General features: G+C 42.2%; 1 protein-coding gene across 2 annotated transcripts in view; it reads right to left on the minus strand.

Moving 5' to 3' along the window:
• Positions 1-22,027, minus strand: part of LOC119733977 — a 72,640-nt gene that overhangs the window by 29,707 nt on the left and 20,906 nt on the right. For both annotated transcript variants that reach the window (XM_038207357.1, XM_038207356.1), the window contains exons 5-17: positions 20,074-20,263; positions 19,001-19,327; positions 18,135-18,458; positions 15,278-15,550; positions 14,384-14,662; positions 10,758-10,900; positions 8,507-8,699; positions 7,269-7,595; positions 5,749-6,066; positions 3,859-4,134; positions 3,057-3,199; positions 2,204-2,387; positions 1,006-1,287 (exon numbers count right to left, since the gene is read on the minus strand). In XM_038207357.1, coding sequence (XP_038063285.1) covers positions 1,006-1,287; positions 2,204-2,387; positions 3,057-3,199; positions 3,859-4,134; positions 5,749-6,066; positions 7,269-7,595; positions 8,507-8,699; positions 10,758-10,900; positions 14,384-14,662; positions 15,278-15,550; positions 18,135-18,458; positions 19,001-19,327; positions 20,074-20,263 — 3,259 coding nt within the window. The remainder of the gene's footprint in view (positions 1-1,005; positions 1,288-2,203; positions 2,388-3,056; positions 3,200-3,858; positions 4,135-5,748; positions 6,067-7,268; positions 7,596-8,506; positions 8,700-10,757; positions 10,901-14,383; positions 14,663-15,277; positions 15,551-18,134; positions 18,459-19,000; positions 19,328-20,073; positions 20,264-22,027) is intronic.

Genomic DNA, 22,027 nt, shown 5'->3' on the forward strand with positions numbered 1-22,027 from the left:
GGGTTTCCTTTTTGCACCACCCTGTATATCAGTGAAGGGCAAAGCCCAATATTGAAGTTTAGAGATATTTTTTTTCTCTGCGGGAATGGCTCAAATGCGCAATGATCATTCATTTCAGTGCAAATGTGCTATGCTCCCACTCGAATAGGTCGGTCCAAACTAATTAAACCGCACATGTGTATGTACAGACCGTGTTCTGATTTAGTAGGCCGTACAGGATTTAGCGAAAGTAGAATATTCCGATATGAGCAGACTGTGTTCCTGGTGGATCATTTCACAGACAGTCTTGCACCTGTTTCGACTGATGTTTCAGAGTTGCATTTAAGTCAAAGTTTTAGGAGTGACTCTGTTGACCCAAATAGCTTTAGGTTCAGACTTGTGACCTTTTTGCATTAATCTTTCCCACTGGCTAGACTCTATAGAGTTATTACAAACTGCTGCGATAGTCAACCTTTCGATGTACACACTCTTCACAGTTTCAGGGGTAAAACTTTTCACGAACTTAATTCAAATCTTAGGTGTGACCAAGGGCGTCAATCACTTCTCAAAAGTGGAGGGGGGGGGGGGGACCGACACACCGTGATCAGAAGTAATGCGATCATGAAGCACGAAGTCCTAACGGTGTGGGATACGGGCCAGCCCCGAAAATGTTGGATTCTAGACATTCAGTGGTGCGATCTGAGGCAATTTCTGACCATTTTAACCAATTTTTGTTTAGCAAACGATCATCATTTCAACATCATTTTCAAGTTTGGACTCCTTAAATCAGCTATCCTGAGTTATAGAATCAAATGTAGGCTACAATTTTTATTCGGGGAAGAAAAAAGTCGGGGGGAGGACAAACGACATGATACCCCCTCACTATTCAAAGTGGGGGGACATGTCCCCCCCCCCCCCCCACACACAATTGGCACCCATGGGGGTGACTCTAGAACACCATTCTGAAACGGATGCTTAGAGACTTTTGAAATGTATGCAGAGAAGGGCTTTGATTGCGAAATGTACCTTCATAGTTGACTGTGTAGATCTGCTGCTGCTGGATGTTTCCCAGCTGCGCCTGGCAGCGCACCAGCCCGTCAAACATCTCCTGGTTGGCTGTCACGTTGAACCCGACCCTGGGGTCATAGGTGACGGTGGGGTCATCCTGATGGCTGACCTGCGACTGGTAGCCGACGACCAGCGAGACCTGGATGTCCGGGTTGGTGGTGCGGCAGGGAATCACAAAGGGGGAGGAGTTGTCGGCTATGAGGACGTGCTCACTGGCTGGCAGGAACAGCATGTCTGGATCTGGTAGGGTAGTAAGAATTGCACAGAATGAAATAGAGAACCCTGGCCCAAACACTAAGATGTCCAGAAAACAACCAAGGAAAAAACAATCTACCACTGAAGCTCTGTTGATGATTGTGAATTAAGCTGATATTGCATTGAACATCTGAAACCTAACTTCCCTACGAAAGCATCGACGTCATCGTGAATTGATTAAGATATGTTTATTTTTATATCTTCTACTTCTACTTCTACGTTGATACTTAGCAAAGTCCCCACATCGGGATATCACACCAAGGTTGCGCGTAAGACCGAACCTTTATCTGGAGCTGACGGGGAATCTTCTAGTAAGGCATTCTTCACATATTTTGAATGATCCAAGCCCCACTGAAGTTGTTAAACAAAACAGTAATCCACCAAGAAAACGAAGAAGCATACATACTGGTTACGCATGAAACTTTTTTAAAATTGATTTTTAAACTTCGGAAAAACAACTCTGAAATCAGATTGTGTAAGCGCTGGACTTTTTTTGTGGATTTCATAACGATCTGACAGTTTTTGAATGGGCAATTTACAGGATTTCCTGCTCTTCGACGAATCTGTGAAAATGTTGGCTCGTAGTGAACTTGGTTTCAAATGGTACACTAACTTACTTGCAAGAGTTCAAGATAAATTGTGATCGATCAAGCTAAATGAGTCGTTTGTCGGGGATTTTCATTTGGAAATTCAGGCCAAAATAGGGCCACTTCATCACATCTCTTGGTGTTCCAACTTCAATAATTTGTAATAACCAAAGGTGGTACCAGCATGCGGTTTTCACAGAAGTAATGCTAAAATTGTGCTCTTTGCAAATCTGTAATAAAGCAAAAATTGACCAGGGACGACAAACGACTCATTTAGCTTGATCGCATCACAAGTATCTTCGTATAAGTATTACCTAGTACGTGTACAGGTATTGCGGCCGATTGCTGATGGTTGAAGCTGGACGCAGTGCACGTGTACAGGCCGTCGTCTTGTTTGGTCGCATTCTCCACAGTCAGGGAGCTGGAGTAATGCACAAGGGCGCGTCCTATCTCCTCAGAGGTGGTAGTCTCCTGGTAGCGAGAACTCAGCTCACTGGTCTGTTGGTTGTACAAAATAATAGATAGGTTTCGAGTGAGGATGGTTGTTGCACCGGATATGTCATGAGTTTGCTGAACATTTCCATGGATATATTGGGCAGATCCAGCTATGGCTCAAGGGGGGGGGGGGGGATAGGGGTTAGCTGTCCAGGGAAGGGGAGGGGTTTAGCTGTCATGTGCTACATTTTTTTTGCATGATTTTTGTAAATTTTTTACACGGGGGGGGGGGGGGATTTAGTTTAGACCCCCCTCAATTTCCTTTGAAAGTTGATCTCCCGGCCTTGCTATTTTACCCAGTTTCACCCAGAACAATCAAGTTTTTGCTATATTTCTATACAAAACTTATTCACCTCTGACTGAGACAAAACTTATTCACCTCTGACTGAGACAACAGAAAAAACAATCTGTCCATATCAGTTGAGTTGCACAATATTTAAAAAAGAAATGTCAAAGTATTTTTTTGCATTATGGGCGCAAAAAGAACCCACAAATGAAAGCGTATTTTCAGAAGGTTAAAAACTTTCCAAATAGCCAAAAAAGGAGCTTTTTCCAATTTTAATAAAACATACAAACTGAGATTCCATTGAGAAAAAAAAATGGGGTATGTCGAAGCGCACATGTATACCGGTAGGGCAACTTTGAAAAATAATAAGAAATTAAAGTTGTTACCAGTTTGGCTGGATAGTCCCAGGTGAGCGACACCAGGACACCAAGAGGAGCCTCCACCTCACAGGTCACATTGAGCCCTTCTTTGCCCTCCAGAACCTCCACAGTGCTTGCGTAGACAATCGGATCTGGTGTGTACGCTTGAGCTATGGGCATAAAATGAAATGTCAAGATATTTGAGTTCCGTTTCGCACTGACACAATATTTTTAGCTGCGGACATCATCATCATCCTAAGTCTACGGAGCAGGAGACTACAAGATTCTTCCATTTACTGCGATCTTGGGCAAGTGTCACGATTTGGTCTGGTCGCAGCAGCAGCGCAACAAATCATCTTGTCTCTGCGTTAGTCCATACGTTAGTTAGTTCGTTAGTTAGTTAGTAGCAACATTCTGCACAGACGCAGCAAAATGAAACGAGAAAATCCGGGGGACAATAGCCGCATACCCGCTGCATAGCAGCTCTCGAGATCTCATGCATAGACAACGGCCGTACACATTCCACGCAAAGAGCAACACAAATTCGTTGGGAGACCGCAGCTTCCGAGATCATATCGAGCTTGTTTGTGCACGTACAAACCTGCAAAGCCACAAAGTTGATAAGCAAAAGGTCCTGGGTTCGAGTCCCTCCCGAGTTAGCTTGTGAATTTTTCGTCACAAACCCTCGGACAGCACTGAGTAATTTGCTTTTGAATTTAGGTTGGGGCAATGGAAAAACCCAGAACCATATTTAAATCTTCTTAATGCAAAATTTCTATCACGCAAAACAATAAAGCACTGCGCTATCAAATAGTATGACAGTCCTCACCTTCCAGGATGAGTATGAAGGATTGCTCCTCCTGGACGTTTTCCGTTTGGGCGTGGCACACCGCCTTCCTGCTCCATCCGATGGGCGATACCGTGAACCCCACCTGGGGGTCGTACCACATCCCAGTCTCCCCGGCAAGAGGCTGCTGCTGGTCGTTGAGGGTCAGGGTGACACCGGCCTGGGGGTCCGTCACCCGGCAGGGGACGACGAAGGGGCGGTCTTCCAGAATCTCCAGGAAGGTCTGATTGGGTTGCGGGAGGAACAACTTGGTAGCACCTGTGAGAGATATATTATCCAGTGTTTAAAGAAACGCTTTGAGAAGCTGAAGTTCTATTATAGATCTTTAAGTTCCAATGAGCACGGTTTTGGTCGAGTCCCAAAAAAGTCATCACAACTCATTAACATGCCAATGATAAAGTCATCCAGTCCCATCCATTCAAATAAAAATCTAGTCAAAGACATTACACTGTTACTGTTTACCTCGCTTGTGATTCGATCTATGATTAAACATGTGACTGGACTTGTGACGGACTCGACTCCAATGAGTAAGTTCGGTTGGGTGACTGGAGTCGACTAGACTTAATTATAACACCTCACCCACAGATTCTGTGTCTTGATTGGCCGAGAGAGAGTCACATGTTACTTTCTAATTTTGCTATCTTTCTGTGCACGGCCAAAAGTACTATACCATTGGCAACCAAAGTACTATTTCCACGGCGCGGTATTTGTGTGCAAATGGATGCTTGTGTGCACGTTGCGCGTAGCACGTATTGTTCCAAAGAGAGCGCGCCACAGACTTGGGTTCAAACATTTCGTGAAGGGGTAGTTTGGAAGAGAGAAATACATTTTCCACCAATTTTGTATTGAAATTGAAGTTTATTTCAACTGTGTTCAGATTTAAATAGTTTAAAATATTAAAATCAAGCAGAATCTGTAGGTGAAGTGTTATAAAACAATTATTGAATGCTTTATCTCGTGGTGAAGTAAAACTAGCCTCCCTTGATGATCCATGGAGCATTCTATTTTCCCTCAGCTTCGCCTCGGGAAAATAGAATGTCCATGGATCACCTCGGGAGGCTAGTTTTACTACACCACTCGAAGCATTCAATATTTGTATACTATAGGTGATCTAGATGTCACTCGAACGCTGTGTTGTTTGACTAGTTAGTCCAACTGGATCAACCTATTCCTGGAGCACTGTTTTTCTTCGATTTACGTCACAGTTTCAAGATGGCGGAAAGGTAAACTGGGGCATTTTTTGTTAACACAGTTAACATTAACAATAAATTGAAGGTTTTGTTCAACAGTGTTCAATAATAATAAACTTTGCAATAAGATAATTAATTATTTATTGCACTTAAGTTAAGTAGAAAAAATAATAGAAAATAAACATGATGTGCCAACGAAGTTTCATTTGCAATGTGAAGGCCTGCTGTTGCTACGCACTAACTAGATTTGACTAGTGGTCTGTTCGAGTGACAAACAGACAACGTACGCGCGATTGAAATCGCAATTTGACTAGTCTAGTTTAAAAGGTCAGTGCCCGAACTTACTCAACACTGATAATTGGTTTGGGCCAGGAGTTTGAGCAAGTTTGGGCAAGGACCATTAGTCGACTGGTGGTTCATTCTTGATGTAACTTAGGACTACGCACTAATAGCAACTTGCGAACGTCAAATGCTGGTCATCACAGGCCTTGATCTAGGCTTCTTGCTCTGCATTATGATGCCAGTGGGTATTGGTATCCAGCAACCATGCCCTGGGCTCCAGTTCTAAATAGTCGACTAGAGTAGCCCAACTGCGTTGGTGCCAAATTGGCAGAACTATGGTTAACCGTAGTCTTCGCTCAACTTGCTCTTTCATGTCAATTATTGTGCACTTGATACTTACTCTTGACAAATATATAAATCCCTGAGGAAGTCTCATTGGTGATGCTGTCCAGGTGTCGGCTGTACACGCACCGATACAACCCCGTGTCGCCGTACTCCATCTGATCAATTCGCAGCACGCTGCGGTACCGCAGCGACTGGGGGCAGGTCGGGCAGGCCACCGATGTCAGGACAACCCGGGGTGCCACGCTGGTCGGGTACAGCCATTCCAGGGTGTAGGCACCGGTGCAGGTCAACTCGGTGGTGGTATTCTCAGAGACAACCAGCTCGGAGGAGTTGGAGTGGATGTGGGGCGGGCCGACTTGCAGAAGACGGGAATCTTAGAAAAACAAATGATTCTATTTGTTAACCATGACCATAATACATCCTTTGGACTTTGGACTTGGATGCTTCGTTCCTGCAAAAGTCCTTTTCTACGTTTAAGATGTTGACGCGGTGCGGATGATATCCAGAGGCAGTGCAGATGATGCCCAGCATAATGTAGGCCTACAATTATGCATGGCTAAGCATAAACAATACAAGGTACAGCTTAAGACCTTGACAACAATGCATCCGCCAAAGTAAACAGGCGCTTTACAGGCACACAGCCTCCATCCTCCAAAATCAGGCAAAAGCACCCGGTTGATTTTGGAGAATTGAGGAGGGTTAGGGCTAATGTGAAGCTTTTACTGGTGGTCAATTAGGAAGAATACAATTCCATAAGTAACAGGTTCTATTTTACAGGTTTACACCTACATGTATAAGAGAAAGGCTTTTGGGCCATCGATACCGGTACAGCTAAAAGAACTGACATTTTACATGACACATCTATGAAATTGGTGTCAAAAAATATTTTATAAAACATTAGTTCTCAAAACCACTAAATAAGCGATGTCATGCACTGAACTGACGAATAATGGCAACCGCGAGCACGTGTGCGTCGTGTGAATGCTTGCACGTGCCCAGTTCAGGGATTCGCCAAATCACAAACCAACTACTAACGGACATTACTAGACGCATTTTTGGAAATGACCTTCTTGTATTGTTTTCTTCAAAAATGCCAGCATGCCAGAAAGAATAATTTCACAGGGAGGTTAGTGCCATTACTATCTTTAAACCAAGTATGATTTTCAACAATTATTTTGTCAGTTACTTTTTGGATAGCTGCAAAATGATTTACTCTACCTTTAACACTCACATTTGCATACGATAAGAACCAAACTTTTTCAAGAGCAGCTGGTGTACTAATTGTTTTTTATATTTTTTTTGTGTGAATAAAAAGGTGCAAGACAGAAAGGGGTTATTACCCTTTTTCACTACGCAAACTCTCTGAGTCACAGCCCTGGACTGGCCTCTAAGCCTAGGTCAAGGTGACTCTGACGTCTTTTTGCTAATTTTGTAAATCCCATGCCCGCGGCACTATTATGATTAGGTGTATAATTATGGTGTACATTGATTCCATTTCTCCTCAAATCAATCGTCAAATGTACGAAATGCAAGCCGGCAGGTGGACATCAATACATATCTTGAGATAAAGCTCACCATTTCCGGTGACTTGCACATCGACTTGGACAGCCGTGCCGCCGTTGATGTGATTCATGTAGCGGCTGTAGACGCACTGGTAGTTGCCCGAGTCGCCGTAGCCGATGTCCGCCACGCGCAGGACGCTGGTGTGCCGGGTGCGTGTGGAGCAGACCGGGCAGGCCCGGGAGGACAGCATGACGTGGGACTGGATGCTCTGGGGGTAGTTCCACTCCAAGGTGTAAGCGCCGGAGCAGGACAGTTCCAGTGCCATGCCTTTGGTGACGGTCAGTGGCGACGAGGCGGCGTCGAGATGCGGCGGACCGACTTCGTACAGATGCGTCCCAGCTAGATTAAACGAATAGTGTCAAAAATGAATGCCATGTGCACTTCGCATAATGGAGAGTACAACTGTTTGCAATCACAAGACATGGTGTTTAAAGGGACCATAACATGATTTTTTTTCTTAGGAAAATGGTTTGTGCAACTTTCTACTCCCCTTAAATGCATGAAAGCTTAAATGTATGAAAGCTGTTTGACATCCCGTTTTGGTTAATCTTATCGAAAAGTGCACTTCTTTAAATGAGGGCGCTGTTGCTGTGATGTCATTTCAGGAAGACACTGTTCAGTTTGGGGGTTTTCCGTTCAAATTGTGAACCCAACATTTGCTTTTTTAAAACATACGTGAGAAAACCTTGCTCGCTGGCTTTTTACTGTCATGTACTGACACAACAACAAATCACCAAAGAAAAGAAAATCTACAGCAGCGAAATATCCAAAATTCTGGTGCTGAAATAGCTGTAACATTGAGGTTTCTACCTGAAATGACATCACACTTTTGCTCATGAATACGCAAATTTTCTTCAGCATAAAAACCAAAATGGCACCAAAATGCCTTTTTAAATGGCAAAGTGCAAATTGAAAATAGGGTTAAATGGACGCATAGCTAGGTGCATTAACAAGGACTGCATTAAAACAAATAATACATTATGTGGGCCCTTTAAAGGTTGTTTTTAGACTAATCAGTTCTGAACAAATTCAGAATAAACCACCAAGGGAAACTGACAAGGTACAGTCTGATAATTTTTAAAAGTTGAACAAAGAACTTGACTGGAGCGGGTTATGAACCTGCAACCTCTGCAGTGCCATTCAGGTGGTCGTACCCAGAAAATGGCATTACAGCAATTCTCTCTCTCAAAAAACAAACAAACATTGATTTAAATATTTATCTCCATTCAAGAAAGCAAACAACAACTTACATAAGACGTAGATATTAATGTCCGACGTGACGGTCTCGTCACTGGCCCGGACCGTGCAGAAGTACGTGCCGTTATCGTACTGGGTGGTGTTGAGCACAAAGAGCGTGCTGCTGAACCTGCGGGAGACGCTGGACGGCTCCGTGATCAGAAGGGAGGTCCTCTCCTCCCGGTAGTTGGACTCCAACTCATGAATCTAGGGTTTAAAGAAGTAAGACGTTACCTTAGGCTGTTAAAATGCAGGAGCTTATTTCATGAAACTTGTATTAAAGTTACGATGCATCGCAGCACTTTAACGTATCTTATTCTTATCCCTATTATATATCACTACCGTGATGCGTCCTGCCAACCATTTACTTGTTGGGAGTCCATTCAGATATGTGAAAAACATTACTGGAATTGTAATTAAACTCCAACCAGAATGACAAATGAGAAACTCAGATTAGGGGTCAACAATAGCTGCGCCTACTATCTGAAATAATACCAAAGCATTTATGTATATTCTGAACAGGCTGGATAGGAACAGCTGTGGCCATGTGCTCACAATTCATCATCGTTGCAGGGATCGGAATCTTGGAACTGAAATAAAAAGTTTCGAACGCCTGTTTTTCAAAGGGATACCCTTTTGGCAACGGAATAGGTACGTGTAAGCTGAAGTAAAAAAAAACTGTACTTTCATATCAAATTTTTCATCACAAACTGGACGCTTTATTGTCTTGAGTTATTCTTCACCTGGAAATTCATTCGTTTCTACCATGCAAAAGTGACTTTTGGTATAGGTCACACTATGTGCATTTCATGTATTTCATGTACTAGTCATGGAAACTCCAGATCATTACTACACAATAGGCATTTCCTGTTAAGAATTTGTGCCCACAGAGACAATGTGTTCATTTCGGCTGTGTTTGATCAATGACAATTGCGAGTTACAAAGCACAAAATGTTACAGTAATTAATCAAACAACCTGAATTAAAGCATTACTGAAGTGATAATCAAAGATGGATGGAGGGGAGATGGGGAACCAACGAGGCCAAGCCTCCCCCCCCCCCACCCCTCAAAAAATGAGTGCCAATTTAAAACAAAAAATGTTTTAAGTAATTAAACCAGAAGAGGCCTGTGAAGGTACATGTAGCTGTTGTATTAAAATTGATGCTACCGGTACATGCATCTATGGGTTAGCAGGAAAAAAAAGGAAAATACGAAAACAGGGGAGAAAACGGTCACCCTATGTCACATAGTGTTGTAGTCGGGCCCCTGTCCATCACAAGTCCATCACAAGTCCATCACAAGTCCATCACAAGTCCCTCACAAGTCCATCACAAGTCCCTCACAAGTCCCTCACAACTCCCTCACAAGTCCATCACAAGTCCCTCACAAGTCCAGCACAAGTCCATCACAAGTCCATCACAAGTCCATCACAAGTCCAGCACAAGTCCATCACAAGTCCATCACAAGTCCATCACAAGTCCGTCACAAGTCCGTCACAAGTCCGTCACAAGTCCGTCACAAGTCCGTCACAAGTCCGTCACAAGTCCGTCACAAGTCCGTCACAAGTCCATTACAAGTCCATCACAAGTCCATCACAAGTCCATCACAAGTCCTTCAGTCTCAAGTCAAGTCACTAGCTATTCAAATGAACTGTTACATAAGCAATTGTTACAACAGGGGAGTCAGGTTGGCGTAGCGGTACTTTCCTCGCCTTCCACCGCTGTGACCCGGGTTCGAATCCCACCCGGGCCAATATGTGGATTGGGTTTTCAGTCCCTACCTGATTCCGTAGGTTTCCCTCAGAATATTCCTCTGGGTTTTTCCTCACACCTCAAAAACTGTAATTTCTTCTCATTGTCTTCTCTCTACAGGTTTCTTCAGGCTTTCGAGCTACAGTGCTTAGGGTACTTTTAAGGAATCCTTGGTTTCATTACCAGAAAGAAATAAAATATTCCTTTGTCATTGTTCATCCCGTTACTTGTGACTGGACTTATGAAAGGACTTGTGATGGACTCAACTACAACATTAAAATCGTAGCAACCCAAGTCCAGCCCCAGCTCCCCCCCCCCCCCCCCCCCCACTTCCCCTCTCCCTAAAAAAAAAATCTGTTTCTGGATCCGCCCTTGGTGATATCATGTACATCATTACAAGAAACGTACACACTGTGCTCGACTCTATACCACACAGTTGTGACCGATTCTGTGTATTAAGCATGAGTCATCAAGAAATAAATCCAACCCGTTGCGGAACTCGGTCCTGGCTTACCCCTTTTCCTGGATGGTCCCATGTGAGTTCCAGTGCACTCCTCGATGGCATATCCACCTCGCATGTCACCTCAAACCCCTCCCAGCCCTGGATGACTTCTGTCTTGCTGGCGAAGATCTCCGGCTTGGCCAGCGGGCCGCTGACTGTAGCCAGGAAGGAGAGAGATAGAGATAGAGGGAACATTATAGGGTGCATTTAGTTATGCAGGGTGAGTCAAAATAAAAGGACACCCAAATGGCCCCCCTATTGCTTGAAGAAGTTCTGCATGTAGTGGGTTCAATATCTAGGATGTGAAAGTCCAAGTAATAAGCTTTGTTTTGGTAAAAGAATCACTCAAATCGCTCATGTTCTTTTCCGGTTACGGACTTTTAAACACAAACACAGTCTTATAATTTTGTCCACGGATCACAAAAGGGCCCATGAAATGTTATTTTTTTTAGCGCAGTCCTTGAAATGCACCTTGGTATCCCATTTAACCTTATTTTCCATTTTCATTTTGCTGTTTTTCAAGGGTATTTTGGTGCCTTTTTGGTGTATATGCTAATGCAAATTTCCATATTCATGAGCAAAAGTGTGATGTCATATATCAGGCAGAAACCTCAATGTTGCAATTGGTTTGTGCACAAAAAGTTGCCAGAATTTTGGATACTTTGCAGTCGTAAACTTTCTTTTCTTTAGTGATTCGTTGTTGTGTCAGTTCACGGCAGTAAGCCAAATAGCAAACTTGAACTTTTCGCACAAATGTTTTCAATTAGCAATTTTGGGGTACACAATTTCAACAGAAAACACCTTATATGAAGAGTGTCTTACTGAAATGACATCACAGCAACAGTGCCCTCATTTGTCAGAAAAAGCATGGACAATTTTAAATGTTTAAAGAAGTGCACTTCTCAGTAAAATTAACCAAAAAGGGATTTCAAATAGTTTCCATACACTTAAGAGGATCAGAAAGGAGCAAAAAATAAGTTCCTAAGAAATATTCACTTCATGGGCCCTTTAAACAAAATAGTTAGAAATTTATAATTTTTGACTTGTTTTATTGACTTTTTGCAGAAAGGTTTTATGAATCCAGTCCCAGTCCAGTTATTTAAACATTGAACAAAGATTTGACCAAATCCGCGACCTCAGGAAGACCATACCAGCATTCTACCAACTGAGCTATCCAGTCCTATGTTAAAATGTGTCCAACTTTTATGCACTTGTTGTGCCCAAAACATGCCAGAACGCCACAAAGCAAGAAGCCACCTGTCTGTAGTAATGCTTTGGAAAACCAAACAAGTACATTTTGCAATGCCATTTCCTATCCAGACATTGCTAGACCCACTGCATGGTACATCCTCACTATACATTAGTAACAGTAGAAAATTTAACCATTGGTACATGCACTACATTGTATCACATTGTGTATATTCCCTAAAGAATACATTTATAAACCACACTGCTCTAGTGCAGTTTTGGGCGGTACGGTTAGAAAAAGGTAGGGCAGTGTCAGGCAGTACCGGGAGTAATAGATCAAACACGTTGACAAGCAAACCGATATCCAAAACTTTAGAACCTTTTATTTCCCATTGACACATCTTAGAACGATGAAAATGTCGTCAGGAAGTCGTAATCCCAAAATTGGAGTGGACTCGGTGGCAACACTATGACACCAGTGACCTGCGATTATTGCCTGACACATGCCTGCACCGAATGTTTACTGTTACACTGCGGTCTTTGGATGGGATATGGAACAAAGCAGACTCCAGGAATTTAATTCTCTTCCGGGCAGGATCTGCAGATATAGATCCAACCGGCCGTAATTACCTCCTTCCTTTTCCCTTTGTTCCTATCGCTGACCTTTGGGGGTTTTTTTTATTAATGGTTAGCAATGCTACTGCACTTCCTAACACTTTGAAGTGCGTGTACACAGATTTCTATTCCTTTGGGTTTCAGTATATGCATGTACTTGTGTCACAGATAGACACTACTTTCCCTTTTGACCTTTTTATTAATGGTTAGCTATGCTACTGCACTTCCTAACAATGTGAAGTGCATGTACTTGTTGTGTAAAGTGGTGAGATCTCTCTACTCTTTGGGGATTCTCTATACTTGTGTCAGGGATGAAGTCACTAATTATGAATGAGTGATTGACATTTGGGAGTGCGAAGAGTGACAGTGCACAAAAGTACAAGACATGTACATTGTAACAGTTTCCAAATGGTATACAAGTACTATTCCAAACCTAAAAACCTTCAAATGATGAATGAAAAACATGAAATTAAATTCTGCAGTTTGTTTTTTTTGGACACCCATAGGAAGTTACTCGATAACCAGCATTTCCACATTTAAAAAAGATTTGAGCTGGTTTCCAAACATATGACACATGGTCAGAGAAATGACGATGTATCTGCATCTGCATCAATACTGCTCAACACTCCTTGTTGCGTTGCAGTTGGAGTAAACCGGGAAGGGTTGTGAGTGCACATGGATGTTTCGAGTTTCTTAAAGCCCGAGTCCATCATTTGCAGCTATCCAAAAAAGTAACCGGCGTAATTATTGTTGAAAAACATACTGGTTGAAAGATAGTAAGGGGACTAAACTCCCTGCGAAATTATCCTTTCTGGCAAGCTCTCATTTTGAAGAAATCAACGAAAGAAGGTATTTCCAACCGTGCTTCTTAAGAAGCACCGTAGGAAAATTTAAATTAGTTGTTCGTTTTGTTATTCGGCGCAGCGCGCACAAGCATTGGAACGACGCACATGCGCGCGCGGTTGCTATAATTCGTTGGATCAGTGCGCAACATCGCATAAAGCTGCAATTCAAAACAATTCGAAACATGATTTAGCAACTTTTGATTTTAAATTGAGATCCTAGAATGCTGTTTTTCTCGGAATATGAAGCTGAAGCTAAGCTGAAACTTCATCAAGTAAGTTGTTCAGTATCCTTCATTAGATTTTGAACACTTTTGTTGCTTCAAACGAACAAAATGCACTAATTACAAATGATGGACTATAGCTTTAAGTGCTTGTACATGTATCACTCAAAGAAATTGTCACAAATGTGCCCACATCACTACATCAAACAAAGTCATGAAAATATGGTTGTTTTAGAAAAAAAACCAACAGCAATAAATTGGGGTACAAAGACTGCATAAAGTCTAATATCCAAGTTACCAGTAAATTTCAATCATGTATTTGACTAAAGCAAAGTGTTGTTTTGGTAGAAATTCTTTCTAGTCTAATGGGAGTTGCTCTTTATTAGAAATAGCCTAGAATACTGTAGTTCCCTGAACTAACTGAACTATATGAAAATTGAAACTGTTTGATTTAGAAATTTCACAACACTGTCAAACGTCCAAACAAACAATACCAAATTGTCCATTCTACATATCTCTGCACTGTACATTTTTTTCAAAACTAAGCACTTTTTCAGCTTGTGAGCATTTTTGTAATGCTGTTGAATATTTTCAGATACAGCCAAGCTGATGAAGTAATATGAGTTGAGTGCTGATACTGTGTGCATTACAACACTCTACACTAGTAAACAGAGTTTCGTGGGTTCGAATCCAATCCGAGTAAGTTCATGATTTTTTTTTTGCTAGCTCTTGGACAGTTCTGAATCTACGAAAAAATATGACTACAAACCTTCGTAAGTCACGATGAACATCTGCTGCTGCTGGACCTTCCCCAGCTGGCCCTCGCAGAACACATATCCGTGGAACAGCTCCTGGTTGGCCGTGATGTTAAATCCCACGTCCGGGTCGTAGGTCACCGTGACGCCGTCGACGTTGACCAAGGTGTTGTATTCCACCATCAGGGAGACCTCGGTCCTCACGTTGGTGGCGCGGCAAGGGATGACGAGGGGCTCCGTGTTGCTGGCGACGAGGTTCTGGTCGCGGGCGGGGAAGAACAGCTGTTTGGTGTCTGCATGGGATGGATAAATTAAGATGTGAACATTTTGAAGTTGCACTCCCCGTGCTATTTTTCCCGTTTCATTCTGAAAACAGATTACTTTTCTAAATCATTATTTTTCTAGCTATACAAAAGTTTTCCACTTTTGAATGAGACATCAACCGATTGTTAGGTACTTAATTGTTACTTTTCAATTTTTGAATTATTGGCTGCCAGACAACAATTCCTTTCTCCAGGGGTTGACTGGTTCCAGCCCCACAATCAGTATTGATAATTTACGGACCAGGAGCCAGTCTACTCGCAAAGCGATCCATTTCTGCCCAAAACAACTTTCAGAGGGTTGCAGACGACCAAAAAAAAAAAAAACCAAGAAAATACAACAATTCCACTTTTCTTGGAAATGAGAGCACACCAGGTGCCAAGATTTCACAGGCTGCTTGAGACTATTTTATACACTTACAATCAAGTAAGGCATTTCATAATCATTTGGTAGTTATGTTTTTTGATGTATGCAATGTTGTATATTACCTTTAACTGGATTCCGTAGCTAACACACGTATGAAAGATTCACTTTTCAGTAGTTTGTCTACAATCCTTTCAATTTTAAAAGTTGCAACTATAGCCTACCTGCCAAGTGGACTTCAAATAGCTGTATCTGCCACTGGTCGTCGACGTTCCCTTCACAAGCCACTACGCCGTCCCAGTCCCTGCTGGTCACTGAGAACCCACCCTGGGGGTTGTACACCACCCCGTTCCCCACCCCTACTCTCACCGCGTCTTGCTCATAGGTTAGCATGACAGTGGTTTCGGGATCCGTGACGCGGCACGGTATGACAAAAGGCTCCTCTCTGAAGATGACGACGGTGTTTTCATCGTTGGGCAGTGGTAGAAAAATATTACCTGAATGTGGAACAAAATATTATGTAATGACCAGCATTGTTGAATACACTGTAAATTTCATACGGCATATACCGGTAGGATCATTTGCATTTATCCCAAAAGTAACCTACCGAAATATTATCAAAAAGCTTACTAGCATTAAAGATCGTACTGGTACTAAACACCCCGTGAAATTATCTCATCTGGCTTGCTGTCATTTAGAAGATATCAAGAAATGTAGGTAACTTCCAACGATCAGTCAATTGACTGATTTTTGGAATAAAGGAGTGATATTGACAAAATCGTATTGCGTGATCAAAAGATGGTTCATGGTTTTTCACTGTTTTCTTGACGGAAAAGTGTAATATCCACCGAGGTAAAAATTCAACAGGTTAGGTTTTGAGCATTCTTCTTTGGGTTTTGAGTGGTGTTATTATTGAAAATGAACAAAATACATGAAAAGCTTATGATCCCATACGCCTTGAATGAAGACAAAGATATACTAAATACAATGATTTGATAACCTTTATTTAGCATGTATAAACACTTCTCAATTATTGCCATTTTGTGTATGTACAAAAATGTATTGCTCATCATTGCGCGATCGGACTGTCAATAATGTTTGCCTCAACAGCCAAAATTTGCAAGTAAAGAATATTTCTGCGTATAGGAAGGAAATGTGTGCCAGATTTGTTGGGAAAAGGCCAAATTAGTCACCGCTATTCGGGCTGGAAACCAAAGCCTCATGTTTGACCTTGGTGGGACATGAATTCTGCATTAAAAGAACTTGATGGCATTTCATGTGCCTTAAAAAAAAGTGCACATTTCGCAAGATTTTTACAGATATACACGTATATTTCATGTTTAAGCTTGTTCACCGACCTATTTCAAATATCTCGGGCACAGGAAATCCACATAATGTCTGACATTTACGGAGAAAATTTGCAAAACCCGGTTTGTTTACATCATTTGCAGTGGCGTTTTTTTTTTCTTTTTTGGCCTTGTCTTTCGTACTTCAAGCAACAAATTTTGAGCCAAGCTGTCAACAAAAGACTGGTCCTGCATAAAAGGCCAAGTTCGGGCAAGGACCATTAGTCGACTAGTAGTTGATTTGTGACGTACCTTACGCCTGCGCACTAATAGCAAAGTGCGAACGTCTCTAGTCGAACGCTGGTCAAAATGTCATTGCAAAATGTCTGGATCCTGGCTCCCTGCTGTATATGAACGCGTGCGGCTATGGTTGCCAGCGAAGCAACCAGCCCCAGTAGGTTGGTTCCAAATAGTCGACTAGCGTAGTTAACCATCGTCGACTAGACAGAGTTCGGGCAAGCGTTAGTCGACCAATGGTTAACTTTAGTCCTTGCGCGAACTTGCCCTAAGATGTATCCGATTCACTGTGAGATTCACTGTTAGATAACAGGTCCTGCATTACATGTAGCTTGCGCAAGCGATTGCAGAATGTTTTGAAAGGAAGCGTGTGTGACTGGACGGACGACTGGCACTCCAACAGCTTGAGTTTTGAGGACCAACATTTTGTCCCCTGAATCGACTAGGGGTGCGCACTTACGGGTAGTGCGGGGACCAGGCACCCGATTGAAAACGACACAGGTACTCGGGTACCCGTGAAAGAAACCCAACCCGAAATTCAAATCTCGGAAGTTGCTGTTCAGATTGTTCATAAAGGTCATCAGCATGATAATACTGCCACATCAGTGCGCCAATACAGCAAGAAACAAGTGTGCACAGTAAGCTTTACAACTGTACGGTGTAAATTGCAACTTTCACGAGTGTCCTAAAATTCGAAATATGTTTTGTTTTCCCATGTAGCCTGGTTTTCATTAGTAAAATCCTCCACAGATGACATTCAAAACCTATCTTTTTTTATTGCCTGAGAAGTCACTTAGTAATTTGTAAAGTTGGTTGCTGGTACCCAATTCCATAATCTGGAACCGGTTCCTGACATCAGCAGTCGGGTACTCCGGTACCGGGTTCCACTGCACAGCCCTAGAGACTACACAGAACCCGAGCTTTAGTCCAATCCATCACAAGTCAACCCCAAGTCAAATCAAGAGTCAACCACATTTGCAAGCACGAGTAAGGTCCAAGTAATGAGGGATAAATACTGACAATGGAGTGCCAAAGTGTGACGTCATTTAGGACCAGAAAGTGTAGTGCAAACGAATGGAGTAAGCGCGCGTGTTGGTTCACGGGCTGAATCACGACGCTAATGTCTTTCACACACATTTTGTGCACGTGACATATTCACTTCGGTACTCCATAGAACGCCAGTTTCGGAAAAGCTTGTAAACTGACTTGAGACTGGATAACTTGTGCTTTACTTCAGAAACGATGCCTGCATCTTCAGTAATATAACATTAGTTGTCCAAACTTGACTTGATTTTGGAAAAAACTGGGCATCAAAGTTCCTAAACTTTTATACTTTTACACTCATTTTCGTAACAAAATGGGGCATCCAAAATAACCTACAGGACTTGCAACATCAGTAGGCCCTGAAGCAGAAATTACAAGGAAATCTTTTTTATAACACAAGCTCAAATGTTGAGGGGGAAAAAAAATTGAAAACAGAAGTAAAAGGGTGACTCACTCGGGCTTTTCACGTAAATGTAAACATCTGATGCAGTCTCGTTGCTGATGCTGTCCGAGTGCCGCCCATACACGCACCGGTAGAGACTCGTATCGGTGTACACCACGTTCTCGATTCTCAGGACGCTCCTGTGCCGCATCGCCCTCGGGCAGGTGAGACACGCGACAGAGGTGGGCTTGACGCGGCTCGCCACCGCGTCCGGGTACAGCCACTCCAGGGTGAAGGCCCCCGTGCAGCTGACCTCGACGGTGGCGTTCTCGGCCGCGACGATGGCGGGGGAGTCGGTGTGGATGAGAGGGGGTCCATCTTGGAGAAGACTGGCATCTGCTTGGAAAAAAATATATATATTTATCATTTGGGAGTCGCGTTAACAACAGGGAGTCAGGTTGGCACAGTCAGGGTTTATTTTTTGTCATTTTCTCTCCTATTTATAAGACAGATTTGCATCAGAGTAATGTAAATGCAATACTGGGTTTTGCCCTTCAATACTGGGTTTTGCTTGTTGGCTGAGTGGTATGAAGTCTGCACTACTAAGCAGGAGGTCCTGAGTTCGAGTCCCACCCTAGTAAGCTTGTGAATTTGCAAGCCTTCAGACCACACCGAGTATACAGAGTTTATCAAATACGTACATCGTACGTCAGTGAAGGATTTTCCCTCTCCTTCACCTCTGTGACCCGGGGTTCGAATCCCGTCCAGGCCTAAGTGGATTTGGTTTTCAGTCCCTACCTGATTCCATGGGTTTCCCTGAAAAAAGTATGGAAGCTTCCTTTCACTTCTGAAAGTGAACATAGCTTTGTTGCCTTCTCTCCACACATTTCTTTTTGGGGTGGGGGTGGGGGAGGGGGTAATGATGTGTTTGGACTCACCTGTCCCCGTAACAGCCACATCTACCTGGGTCGCCGTGCCGCTGTTTATATGATCCATGTACCGACTGTAGATGCACTGGTAGCTCCCCGCATCACTGTAACCGACGTCCTCAACCCTCAAAATGCTGGTGTGCCGTGAGTCCGGCGGGCACATCGGGCAGGCCCAGGAGCTCAGGACCACGTGGGACTGGATGCTCTGGGGGTAGCTCCATTCCAAGGTGTAAGCGCCCGAGCAGTTCAGCTCTAGCAGCTCCCCCTCGCTGAGGTTCAGATAACGGGGGACTTCCAAGAGGTGGGGCGGCCCGTTCTTGAACAAGTGGTCTCCCGCTGGGTATCAAGATGGTGAAATTATTTTTTTAAATGCATTGGAATCTTTTTTGTTATTAAGAAATACTTCCACCTATTTCATTACCATATTCTCAAAAGATTTGTAGATTTTTTATAGCTTTTCTAAATGTTTGGAAAATGGAACTCTCTCTTTTTAAGTAAAATTTCTTGACAAACGCAATCCAATTTCAAATGAACCATCAAATGTCAAAAGGCAATTGTCATTGGTTGTCACTTAGCCATCTTTTTTGGCCTCGTTCTAAACTGTGTGTTGCCAGTATGTGTAATACATGTATTTGCATACATGCGTCATTTTTAGGGTCCAAAGTGTGACATTTTTCCTGTCCCTGTTACCCGGCACCTCTGAACTTTGTAATTTGCCAATCAAGTATCATTAAGAATGACTCCAAATGATTTTTGTATTTGTTGGGCAGGTAGTTTACTTTTCATATCACTCTTGGAGGATGACTACATTCAGGAATGTACGTAGAATCTTAAAATCATAAATGTCAGGCATAACAGGGACAGGGAGAAAAGTGGACCCCAAATTTATTGAATGGCCAACACATACTTTGTTGTTTCTTGCTCATACCGTAAAAAGTGACAATTTTTAAACTTTGAAATACCGCTGCAGAAAAGTTTGGGTTGAGCTACAAGTTTATAAATTCAATGTTGAGTCGCAGCCCTAATTTGAAGCATGCTGAAAAACTTTTGACGAGTAAAAACAGGAAGCCTGACCAACTTACGTAAAACAGTGATGTTCACTTCTGCAGATGACTTGGCTATGTGACTGCTGGCCACACAGACGAATGTCCCATTGTCAAAAACGGTCGCGTTCGCAACCAGTAGCTTGGTGCTCAATTTGCGGTGGTTTCTGTGCGGCTCACTGATCTGATGTGAGGTCTCCTCTTTGTAGTTTGACTCCAAGCTGGCAATCTATAGGGGGAAAGAACCATACACCATCAACACAGGCCATTAGGCCAGCCTCTATACTTGCTTTTCACTAAAAACACCCTTCGGAAAATATTCGACTGAAAAAAAGGACAATTCCATGAGAAAGTGGACATGTTGAAAACGGAAAATGTATGCAATCTTCAAAACTACCAGCATCACAACCGCAAATGTGGTATCAAATTAAAGGTGACAACAAGACCATTCATTTGAGTGATGTGGCAATGAGATGGGATATGGTTAAGTGTGTTGTTTTGTCTAAACCTTTCTTTTTTTTTGAGAGGGCTAAAATGATACATTTAGCTAGTCATTTTGGGCACCTTGTGTGTACATGCGAAATTCAAGTGTTATTGTGAGTTTTTTTAATTTTGGCAAAGAGAAACGTTCATATATAATAGGAAAAGAGTTTTTTGTTTGATTATTAGTTTCTTATATGTTTCAAGTAGATTTGCGGGCAAACTGTAATGTAACTAACAGTAATGCAACTTACAAAAATATATCCCCCTAAAGATTTTATGACTGATTTTTTTTAAATAAAAACTTATATGATTTTAAAATTTATTGAAAAAAGATTTTTTTCATCAGTGTACAGTATGAGGAAATTTTCAAATGCTGTGTATTTAAAATTTTGCAACATCCTTTTCTTGTAATGTGAGTTATAATACACACGTTAGTGGCTGTGTATTTTGAAATAATATAGTATTTGATTATTCAATATTGGATTCGATCAAAAATTTGAATATTCACAGCAAGGCTGATTAAAATTTTACATTTGCCGTGTGCCCATCTAAATCGAATGCGACAGTAAGAAATCAAAATGGGATTTTGTGTCCACTTGCCTGTCAAAAATTGACAATGAGTTTATTAAAATATTAAGAACAGTATGCATCGATATAGTTTTTGTGAAACATTTGAAGGATTTTTAATGATGTACCGGTAGATAGAGCAAATAGTCCTCACAGAAGCTCTAAAGTCGTGCCTGTTGACAAACAATAAACCACACAACTTATACAATAAAAATAACAAGGATGTTTTTCTTCACTTTCTGGGGATCACTCACATTTTCAAATTTCCAAAAACGGAAAGACGCCATTCGGATCTTCGGTGTATCATTGAGTATTTGAATATTAGGAATATTCGATATATTTGGCATATCCCTTGCATATGCCAAATTAGAACCAACTGCACACATGATTTCTTGAGCAAACATTTCCATTTTCTTTTTCATCACGAACAAACAAAAAAATGCCGTGACAAACCTTGTGTAAAGGTCAACATGAAGGTGAAGGATGGTATTCATCTTCATACATTCGGTTCCCCTTGGAACATTTTTATAGTCTTAGCTTATTACCGACATCCTTAGGGTCCAATGGCACTTCCTTCATTTGAGTGTGTATCAGATGTATGGAAACAAGACATGGGAGGGGGAGTGAAGGTGATACATTACAGGAACAGGATGAAGATCATGAAGGGGATTTTGGTTCTAAGTCAAGGCAACCGTAAGTCAAGGTAAAATGAAGGTAGGACCGTACTTGCTTACAGAGAGGAACAATTATCAAAGTGCACTTTCAAACTTGTAATGGCATTCAACTCTTTACAAACCATTGAGAGCTAGTACACAGTTCTGGCAGTGAACTTATAAAATACATGTTGTACCCATGGATGGCGCTCCTTGTTGTACCAATCTATCCATTATACAAGACTACCTGTATATGCCATGGTCATTTTGCTGGTCATACAACACTTGCT

This window comes from Patiria miniata, unplaced genomic scaffold, assembly GCF_015706575.1.
Source record: "Patiria miniata isolate m_02_andy unplaced genomic scaffold, ASM1570657v1 HiC_scaffold_26, whole genome shotgun sequence".
In the NCBI taxonomy this organism is placed as follows: Eukaryota; Metazoa; Echinodermata; class Asteroidea; order Valvatida; family Asterinidae; genus Patiria; species Patiria miniata.